Source organism: Anolis carolinensis, chromosome 3 (genome assembly GCF_035594765.1).
Source record: "Anolis carolinensis isolate JA03-04 chromosome 3, rAnoCar3.1.pri, whole genome shotgun sequence".
Classification (NCBI taxonomy): domain Eukaryota; kingdom Metazoa; phylum Chordata; class Lepidosauria; order Squamata; family Dactyloidae; genus Anolis; species Anolis carolinensis.
The window spans coordinates 231,610,567-231,621,768 of record NC_085843.1 but is presented as its reverse complement, the minus strand read 5'-3'; the positions used below and the strand labels follow the sequence as shown (position 1 = coordinate 231,621,768).

Genomic DNA, 11,202 nt, shown 5'->3' with positions numbered 1-11,202 from the left:
CCTAGCTTCTTTCCAAAGTCATATGCAATCGAGTGTATTCAGGGTGATGTAGTGGTTGAATTATGTATTCCATAATTTGTAGGAAGTTGACGAAATACTCATACAAGACACTTCAGCTTTTTCAAATCTTTTGCAGGAAAGGAAACATGGTCTGAGATTCACTTTGTGTGTAGTCAAGATATCCTAACTTTAGCTCCAGAAGGTGGCACTCTCCCACTCTGAGCTTTAAATGTATGCGATGATAATGTTAATGTCTCCAAGTACCAATTCAGTATAAAATTAAACACAAATCGGGTTCCCCAAAGGCTCATAGAAGACCATGACGATGTTGACAATAAGTTAGTATTTATATTGCACCTTTCTTAAGCGCTCAACACAGATTATCTCAGAAAACCTTATAACACCGTAAGGCGGATTAGCATTATTAGTGCCCATATTGCTGATGAATTAAATTCGGAGGGACTTTTATACCAGGTTATAACTGGCCCATATCACATTAGGATCTCTGTCTTCAACTTGCTGCTTTCTCATTACAGACCTAGCATTTCTTATGCACTAGTAACTCTGAACAATGAAGACTGATGTTCAGCTATATGGACACATAACTATATGTTTCTGGCATTTTGGATAGGGCACCGGGGAGCAGAGAAGAACCTCAGGCTCCAATGCTGAATCCAACCCTCACAGTTTCTCCTTTCTACATCACACCATTGTCAGTGGCTTTCCAGTTTTTGTGTGGCTTCCCCCTGTCCAATTTAAAAAGTTGAAATGCCTCGCCCAAGCCTTAGTTGTTCCTTTATTATTAAAAATATGCTGGTATTATTGGTCCCATCATGTTGCTTTTGGACCCAACCACCAGTAGAACAAAGTCCTGAGAAGTTCTCTGAAATTAACTTAGGCCCTTAGGGTGAAAAGGTTCCATATTGCTGTTTCAGGGCAAGGGTGGAGAACATGTGGACCTTATCCAGATGTTGGACTGCATCTCCCATCATTCATTAGCTATGTTAACAAGGAATGGGGGTAACTGCAGCCAAAAGATGCCCTAGGGCAGGGCTTCTTAAACTTTTTCCACTCACAACCACTTCCCATTTGAGAAATTCTACGTGGACCGAGGTATATAAGTATATAAAATAGATATAAAATCAAACATTTACTGATAATAAATCAGTATTTACAACGCTTGCTCAACAAGAACATCTGAAGCATTTTCTACAGAATCCACTGTAAACACTGCACATCGTTGCTGACAGATTTGTGTAAATGTCTAAAACAATCACTAGGTATTTTACCATTACCAATTTTTTTGCATTTCCCATTTTCTTTGACCAGACTTGAAGTCTAGGCCCATAGTTTAAGAAGCAGTGTCCTAGGGAACTTCTGAGCCCTCTCACAGATATTTCTCTTACCAATCCATAGCTGTGCCTTTGAACTTTGAAAGATGTCAGTTTCAACTCTTTCCTCCAGTGAAACAAGGGAATCGCAATCCAATTGTGAGAAATGATGACAATTCATAAAGAGGCGAACAGCAAAACGGTTCTTAGACACCAGAAAAGATAAGGCTTGGAAAAAAAAAACTTCTGAAGACCTTCAAACAGTGTTTTGCTACAATCCTTGTAGGAGGTCTAGAAAAAGCAGATCAAACACATCACTCTCAACAAAACTATTGCACTGCAGCTCCCATCGAGCCCTCAGAGGTGAGAAATCATAGTAGCTGGGTCCCAACATCTGGAGGGTCACATGTTCCCTTGCTTAGATCATAACTCAAATTCTGGCATGGGCACTGTTTCCTTGGGCTTCACACACACCAAGAAAGGCTGGTAATTCTGAGCTCTTGAATCCCCTCTCTTGTTTTTCACCAGAATGGTGTAAATCAAAAGCCTATGACCTGTAAGCTGCACTTACATTTCTAGACGTTATTCATGGACATTAGATCCTACAGTTCCCAGAAGCAATGAGAAGCACAGTCAATGATAAGGAATTATGGGAATTGACATTCAGCATTTGGAGAGCCACACTTGTTCACTTCTGATATAAATATATTCGAAACATGATCTAATAATAAGAACTGATTTAGAGAAGGTGGTAATCTGGGCCTTATAAATAAGTCTGCTACCTTCCTCATGAAATCTCAGCCAAGCATCTTCTCCCTCATTGCTGGAAAACCTGTCGACAGAACTCTCTCTCCCCCGCCACCCAGTTTGATTCTCCATCCAAACCAATTTTGCATTCAGGCATGCTCCAAGAGGCACGGTAGAGTCCTCCCAACAAACCCAACAGATCGCTGTGGCTCCTGTTTATCGATTATTGTTTTATATATAAATATAATTCCCATTTAAATAGATTTCTTTCTTTCTTTGTACAGCAATTGGAAAACAAAACAATCAACGGCAACAAAAAGACAACAACCAAAAACAAAACAGAACAAAATGAGAGCGGAGTCTGTGGCGGCTCCGGAGGGCCGCTCCGGAGGTAGTTGCTGAGTCGTAACACTGGTTCTTTTGGAAGGGGGAGCGGGAATCACAGAGGGCTTTGAAGGGTCAGTTCATCAAAGTGGGCTCCCTGGGACCCTCCCCTACACAGAGCTCTCATCCAGCTTTTCTACCAGCTGTGTGTGTTTCCGCTTCTCCAGGATCTTGCTCAGCTCCTCGGTAAAGGAGTTGTAGAGCGGTGAAGTGCACGGCTCCTCGTTCTGCCTCAGGAGCATGTAGCTGTTGCCGTTCATCTTACGCAGCATGTTGGGCAAGGTAGGGATGCCGTTGGTGAATTCAGCAGGCAGTGGAGGAGGGGGCGGGGGTGGCGCGGGGGGTGCCTCCTTGGACGGCGAAGACAGCGTAGTGGCTTCCCCAGGGATGATCTGGAGGCAGCCATCAGGAAAGATGCCCAGGTCATCCTCCTCTTCCTCCTCCGGGCTGCCTTTGCCCATGCAGTTAGAAGAGACAGTCTGCAGCTCCACGCTGGAGGCCTGGGGGACACCGAGACTGTATTTACCTTTTCGCTTCTGCAGGCAGGAAACGTAGAGGAGCACTACACTCAACACAAAGCACAAGCCCCCCAGCACTGTGATGACTGCAATGTAGATAAATTTTCCGTCCCCATTAGCAGAGCTGGGTGAATACCAGGATTGCTGGGGCATCGTGGGGGACAGCTGTGGTACTAGCTGCTCAGGCAGCACAGAGAGGACATAAGAAGCCACTAAGGCCTGGAGCCCATTCTCCTCAGCATAGCATTGGTACTCCCCGCTGAACTCAAGCTGTGTGCCTGTCAGCAGCAGACCATCCACCCCCATGCGAAAGTGGCCCTGCCCATCCTCAGTCAGCACTTCTGTGCCATTCACCAGCCACATTGCCCGTGCCAGGTTGGACGTCTGCTCGCAAGGCAGAAGCACATCATCTCCACGCAGCACTGTCCGGTTCTTCTGCACAGGTGTGGCTGCAGAACACACAAAAACAGGCAAGGTTTTCCATATACACCTTAACAACAGCAGGTCAGGAGAGAGAACAGAGCATCTCTGAATAATAAGGAAGTAATATAGCTGGGGAAAGTTGCTGTTTTGGATTACAGCCAGCCAGCATGATCAATTCTGGGACTTGTATTCTATGAAAGCAATTTACCAAGGCTTTGGAAAGAGGCAGTTTTGACTTTGAAAGGGCTTGAGAAGACTGTTAAGACATTGTGCCACCTTGAGATAATTAGTTTTTTTTCCTTTTTTAAAAAAAGGGGAAATTATTTATTATTTACAGCATTTATATTCTGCCCTTCTCACCCCGAAGGGGACTCAGGGCGGATCACATTGCACACATAAAGGCAAACATTCAATGCCATAACATAGAACAGAGACAGAGACAAGACACAGGCACGGGCTGGCCTTGAACTCATGACCTCTTGGTCAGAGTGATTTGTTGCAGCTGGCTTGCTATCCAGCCTGCGCCACAGCCCGGAATAAATGCCCTGTTCTTCCTGCTTGGAGGAAATTTAGGGACTCTGAGAGCAATATGTGAAGAAATCTCAGACAACTGAGCTTGCGTGGACACAGGCTCTCATGCTCTGCAAATGTACAATTTTCCTTTTCCTTGGCTACTCCTCCCTGGAAATATACCTCTTATCTGTTCCACAATTCACATTTTTATCTTGTTCTACTCTTTTCCAACTCAAGAAATGCAATTTTGAAAGAAGAAAGAGTCCACAATACAAAGAAATATATCAGCTCTACCTAATAGTTTTAGTGGGCAGTATTTACTATGTGCTCATAATCTGATGTCCAAGGAAGGGAAACGATGGGAACCTTACCCTGGGAAGAGTTATTCAAGCAGCCCATGTTGCCACGCAGCACATCCTGGATCATCCTGGACCTGAGCAAGATTAAGGAGAACCTTGAGCAGTTGTGAAAGTCTTATGTAACAGCAGCATACAATACAGATCCGATGACATCTATTATTGGTATTAATACATGCAGAAGCAAACTCTTACAAATGTGTCTCAGTGCTCATTCTCTTATGAACCTGCGACCTTCCAAATACTGATGAACTGCTGCCTCCAGTAACCTTCCCCATTGTTATGCTGGAAGAAGCTGATGGGAATTTTGAGCCCAATAGCACTTCTAAGCAAAACTTGGTGCAGTTGCACATCATCCAAGGTAGAAATCACAAGCTTCACAGACATTTAAGAACATTTAAGCTCTTGTATTTAAATCTGTCTTTATTGGACTTTTGTGAGTTCATTTGGAATGTAGACAGCTGCCTTATATTTTCATGTATTTTATTATGCTTGTTCCCAGTGGTTTGATAGCTGCAACCATTTCATTTTTTGAAAACAGTTCTCAGTGCTGTCAACTATGTACAGCTTATTTTTAATGCAAGCTATCAAATCAAAGCTGACTATGAAGAGACACTCAGATATTCCAAGGAAGCCACAAGGGAGTTATGACCCTTTTTGCCTGAGTGGGGGAGAAGGGAGACATAGAAATACATCTCAAACATATTATTTCAAAAAACTCATAGGTCAGATGGGGCTCAACACAGTGATAATGTATCAGGTTGCATCATGATAGATCCCCAGTTTCACTAAGAGTTGGAAGGTCCCCGAACACACTCAATCTCTTCCAGTCCCTTGTTCTTCAGACTGTTTTTAATGTACCTTTCCGGCGTTTCAGCTAGTTCTCGGCACTTCTCGCCATCCCAGCCACAGTAAGGATCCCGGGCCAAGATACAATCGAAGCAGGAAATATATCTTCTGCAGTTAGACAATGGCAACTGCAGGACTCCACTCCGGGTTCCTATGTACAGACTCCGCTGTAAAGAGAGTAAAGGGAGAAATTGTACTTGGCATACAGGACTTGCACCATCGCCACAGATCAGAGGATGAAGATGTGCCTTGCCAGTTGTTGTTCCAATCCAGCCATGGTCAGCTAACTTAAAGATGATGAGTCATTCCATGCCAAGCAGTTTAAATCTTCCCACATCATGTTCTCCAATTTTGTTCAATTTTTAGCTGTATCACTGGTCAGGTGTATAACTGGGGGCCTCATCACACTAGAGAAAAAAAATCCACTTAAAATTCGGTTTCTGCTTCCTGTAAAATTCTATGGTTTGTAGTTTAGGGAGGAGCCTTTAACAGCCTCACTAAACTACAAACCCCAGAATTCTGCAGGAAGCAGAAACCAGATTTTAAGTGGATTTTCTTCTAGTGTGATGTACTAATAAGTTTCCCAAAATTTGAGGTCTCTAACTACAAAAGTTGCTGATCTTTATCTGAAGGGCAGTCAGTCAGCGAGCACACACCATTTAACAAAATGCCATTTTGGGGGTCTAATAAAATTGATACTAAATGTATAAGAATGGCTAGTAAATTGAAATCACGTACAGTTTTTTCCCTGCTGATTCCAACAAAATTAATTTTAACATTATGGATGCAAAATCCAGTCAAACACGTTGACTCAAGGTGTGCATCAAAATGTGTTGCGACAAATTTTGACCAAACTGCAACCATTTCCATGCAAACAAAGATACGGACCTGAAATTTTGACCAAGCGTTATGCTTGTGCTGGAAATAATACTGCCAGATTTGCTACTACCCAGCATCTATAACCACCCTGCAAGATCTCTTCAAATTTGGCACTTTCGGCAAAAGTTATGAGTGCTGTAGCCCAACATCTGGGGGTCCCATGTTCCCCATTCCTGCATTGAAGCCAACTGGTCGCACTGCACTGAGCTGCACAGCAGGGAATGGGTTAATGGTTTAGGGTTAAAAGGCAATGTGAAACATAATGCTCCAAGATCCAAATTAAAGGCAGAACACCTAAGAATATTAATGTTCAGAGACAAATTCAGAAAATCCCATGTCAGCAGTATCACAGCCAAATTCACAAAGGTTGTCATTTTTGGCTGTGATAATAGGAGATTCTGGGTTGCGTGGTTAGTGCATAATTTTCACATATCTAGGGTGATTTGGGAGTGAAAATCACACCAAATTATTTTAAAATGGGAGGATTCAGGGGGCTTTGGGGTCCCACAAAAGTGGGGCTGTCTCTGGGCCACATTGTACAAACATTAAAAGCTACATCCTTTTCAAGATCACAGGCAGGGGTCTGTTCACTTTTCAGCCCCATCCAGGCAGCTCCTGGGATAAAGGAAAGATTCTTAGGGAAACACTGACAGCTCTGTTCATGTGTGTCTTGTAGTTGCCTGTCTAATTATGGCGTTCTTAGTTTTTCCAGTAGAGGGCAGCAGCATTACAGAACAAGATGCAGGTATCGCTCATGTAAGGTAAAGGTAAAGGTTTCCCTTGACATTAAGTCTAGTCCTGTCTGACTCTGGGGGTTGGTGCTCATCTCCATTTCTCAGCCAAAGAGCCAGCGTTGCCTGTAGACACCTCCAAGGTCATGTGGCCAGCATGACTGAATGGAGAGCTGTTACCTTACCTATTGATCTACTCACATTTGCATGTTTTTGAACTGCTAGGTTGGCAGAAGCTGGGGCTAACAACGGGAGCTCCCCCTGCTCTCCCGATTCGAACCACCAACCTTTCAGTTAGCAAGTTCAGCAGCTCAGTAGTTTAACCCACTGTGTAACTGAGTGCTCCGCCCATGCACCATATATCTATTTATCCCGCATGACCCCAGGGCAACCTCCTCCTATCTGGCACCCTCCAGATGTGTTGGACTACAACTTCCATCAACCCAAGGCTGCAAAACGGTTTTCAAACCTGCCCCTCTTTACCCATCCCCTGGTTTACAGAGCTTTCTCCATAAAAGCGATCCATGTGTCACAACAGCTGGAGGCAGATCTGCATTCCTTGTTGAGTGTGGGAGATGTTTATAGTGAAAGAGAAAGAACACCAGCCACAAAAACAGGAACAGCGCCTCCCTGCCCTCCATCTGCATTCCTTCCTTTAACAAGCACCCTGATATGCAGTATGGGTATTTACCAGGTAAAGCATTCCCCACCTTTTTTTATCTTCAAGGCAGAAAAAGCACCACCAACTAAGACCTTGCAGATCATTCTGATGGGTGACGCAAGCCACGGGATCAGGGACAGTATGAAAGGTGGCAACCCTCACAGTCTCCCAGGTCAAAGAAAAGCACACAGGTCAAACTTTCACAACAAACAGCTTAAGGCAGCTTTTCTCAGTCTAGAATATCTCTCCCAATGGGTTAGATTACAACTCCTATAAACACATGCTAGTATGAGGATGATGGGGACTGTAGTATAAATATACCTGGGAACCACCAAGTTGGAGGAGATTTTTCTTAAAACCCTGTCTCTCCCTGTTGCCCCTCACACAAGTTACAACTCAGGCCAAGCGAACTGTAAACTTTTGCCACACAAGAAAAGAACTGGAAATTCAACTAGAAACAGGGCTGGACACTTTTTTAATCAAATGAGAATGGAGAAATTCAATGTTTGCTGTCAGAGACATACAACTTTTTTTTTTCATGTCCGGAGTGACTTGAGAAACTGCAAGTCGCTTCTGGTGTGAGAGAACTGGCCATCTGCAAGGACATTGCTCAGGGGACACCCAGATTTTTGATGTTTTACCATCCTTGTGGGAGGCTTCTCTCATGTCCCCACATGGGGAGTTAGGGCTGAGAGAGGGAGCTCACCCTGCTCCCTGGATTCAAACCACCGACCTTTTTGTTAGCAGTCCTGCTAGCACAAAGGTTTAACCCATTGCATCACCTGACACACAGCTGATCTCCAGCCTATCAGGTAGTTGTTAGAGGTTACAGCATATGTTAAGTAAACTAAAACCAAGAGTTGTAATCCTAACTTGAAACGTCAGGAGAAGGGCAGAGAGGGGCCATCCAGAGATTGGGATGGTAATGATATAAACCTGGAAATTTAGTTCTTTAATGTAGGACAGAAAATCATAGCAGACAGAAAGCCCTCAGACAACTGAGAGTTAATATACTGGGTGGGAGCAGTTTAGTGAAGGGCAAGGCGAAATAATCACCCTCAAGGCACTGCTTTATCCAGGTCTGCCCAATTAGCAGATATGAGAAGAAGCAGAGTGCACAAGAGAGGAAAAAAGAACAACTCCCAAATTATATCTTAGATTTGTCCCCATCTACACACACACACACATACAAAAGCAAAGTTAAAAGGAGAACCACACCTTGTTGGACTGTTTATTAATGCTGATAGTTTTCTGCCACTGTAGTGGCCAATAGGAAAGGTGAACATTTCCATCTCATGACTACATCTGGGTACTTTGGTCCATGAAGGTCTCAGAAAGAAAAGCCAGGTATTGGTTAAGGATGAAGTCCAGACTCTTCTGGCTTTATTCTCTAACGGACAGTAACAGATTCACTGTTGTGAGGATTTTGTTGTTGGGTTGCTGTGAGTTTTCAGGGCTGTATGGCCATGTTCCAGAAGCACTCTCTCCTAATGTTTCGCCCACATCTATGGCAGGCATCCTCAGAGGTTGTTGAGGTCTATTGGAGACTAGGCAAGTGAGGTTTATATATCTGTGGAAAGTCCAGGGTGGGAAAAAGAACTCTTGCATGTTGGAGGCAAGTGTGAATGTTTCAATTAATCATCTTGATTCGCATTGAAATGCCCTGCAGTTTCAAAGCTTGGCTGATTCCTGCCTGGGTGAATTCTTTGTTGGGAAGTGTTAGGGTGCCTGAGTTTTAATTCATTTGGAGGTTACCAATAAAAGAAAGGCTGCTTCAAGTATTGCATTCAAGGATATTTGTGTATAAGTGGGTCAATTTGATGCCACCTCTACCTGCTTTTTTGAAATGATGAGGGTCTCCACAGGCTGGGGAACTCTGGAGACCTGGATATCCTCTATGATGTGGACTTTGGAACCAAGGACTACAGCCTTATGTATCCTGCCGTTACCTGGGGAGAAAGACTCAATGTCACAATGGCAACAAAGAACATTGTCTTACATACATTACATTAGATTTTATTTCAATCCTGCCAAAAACATGAAGGTCAAGATTACTGAGTATAAAGCAGGCATGGGCAAACTTCCAAATCCAAAACACCTGGACAGCCGAAGTTTGCCCATGCCTGATATAAAGCATAAAACATCTGCAGGTAGAAGTATTCTGGATCTTCTCTCCCAGCATCACAAGACTCATGGACATTTCTTTGCAACAGCTCTGTCTATGCCCATTGATGGGCTGGTGGCGAGATGAGTGGGAATCAGAGAAGCATCTTGCTATGTCACCACAGCCAAATGCAAAACAATAGGGGAACATAGCCAGATGCTTCTCTGATTCCACCCAATCTCCACCAGTTTCTAAACTACTGTTAAGAGGGTGTTTCTGCAGTGAAACAGTGAGTTCTTAGGTACCTTCATCATTGCAGATGGAAGAGAAAAAAATCTACATTTTGCAAAAAACAAAAAGGCATATGATGCACTTGTGCTTGCTATATCACTAACAGGATGCTGGTCTCCTTTGCAAACCCTATGAAACATCAGGTTGCACCCTGGATTGGCAGGTGAGATGATTCACCCAATTTCAAATTTACAAGAAGTGGGGGAGTTCCAGAATTGCATACAGCTTAGTCTGAGCAGTAGGGCATTCTGAGGTGGAAACAACAATTAGTTAAAGAGAAACTCCAACATCAGGCAGTTGCTTCAGGCAGTGGAGCAGAGTAAGTTACAAATCTACTGTTTGATTGCCTGGGTGATTTCACCTCCACAGCACTTGGCTCTGGAGACTCCGATGAGCCTGGAATTGCCAATTCTGTGTTGAAATCCACCAGACACATTTTTTTTTGTGGCCAGTATGACTCAGACTCAAGACCTTCTGCACCTCTGGCAATAAAAGGTGATACAGATATTGATGCAAATGGGGTAGATAGCATTTCACTTTCTACCTCAGAAGAGCTTGGGCCACCCAAATTAGTCACTCCACTCCCATCACCACAAGTATTTGAACTGCACTTTGGCAAGGAGCTAATAGAATTCAGAAACTATCATAAAGTGGGATTTTTAATGATACACAGAGGAATTTTATTAACCCCATTGGGCAAATTCCCAAGTAGATATATTTTCCAATCTGGATAGATATTGGGCTCCTTGTCATTAAGAAACTCTATTTTTGAGAGGAATTGATCACTTAACAGAGAACAGCCTGCCTGAGGCATGTTGGAGGCAGAAAGCAACAGAGAAAAACACCCTTTGACTGGAAAACTGCATGTGAGTTTGCTGAGGTGGATACAGCCAGCACAGCATGAAAACACCAAGCACTCATATCTGTTATTAGGTCCGCCTGTTTTCAGCTCAAGAGTAGTAAGGCTCACGTGTTAACTGTCAGTCAGAATTTCCCCTAAGTATGGGAAAAGGGAGATTTTTGAATCATAGACCAATTCAGCTGCTTCTCATATTTAAAAATCTGAGATCCAATTATACAAGTTTGGAAGATTTGCATTCTTCATTATGACTACATTTCCAAAAGGCTTCAGATAAGGGAGATTGCAATCTGCTGAAACATGTGGATGAGAAATCCAGACACCCTACCTGTTCCCAGGAAGAGCATGTCATACACCTTCCCATCAAGGGCCCGGACTCTGTCTACTGCAACCTGAGTGTAGATCACATTTTTCTTCACCAACAGAGGAGCCCCATCTACAGGTTTCACTTCTTCATACATGAGTGGATGAAGTTTGATAAAATCCAGCACGCTGTTGGGCAAGTCCTGGGAGGTGTTGTAGCCAGCCTTGCGAGCACGATTGTTAATACACTGCG

General features: G+C 43.6%; 1 protein-coding gene across 6 annotated transcripts in view; it reads right to left on the bottom strand.

The window, feature by feature from the left end:
• Positions 1-328: 328 nt before the first annotated feature.
• Positions 329-11,202, bottom strand: part of sema4g (semaphorin 4G) — a 170,870-nt gene continuing 159,996 nt past the window's right edge. For all 6 annotated transcript variants that reach the window (XM_008106541.3, XM_008106547.3, XM_062976328.1 and 3 more), the window contains 5 exons: positions 10,975-11,197; positions 9,226-9,341; positions 5,134-5,288; positions 4,288-4,349; positions 329-3,429 (listed from right to left, as the gene is read on the bottom strand). In XM_008106541.3, the coding sequence (XP_008104748.1) occupies positions 2,573-3,429; positions 4,288-4,349; positions 5,134-5,288; positions 9,226-9,341; positions 10,975-11,197 (1,413 nt within the window). In that variant the 3' untranslated portion in view covers positions 329-2,572. The remainder of the gene's footprint in view (positions 3,430-4,287; positions 4,350-5,133; positions 5,289-9,225; positions 9,342-10,974; positions 11,198-11,202) is intronic.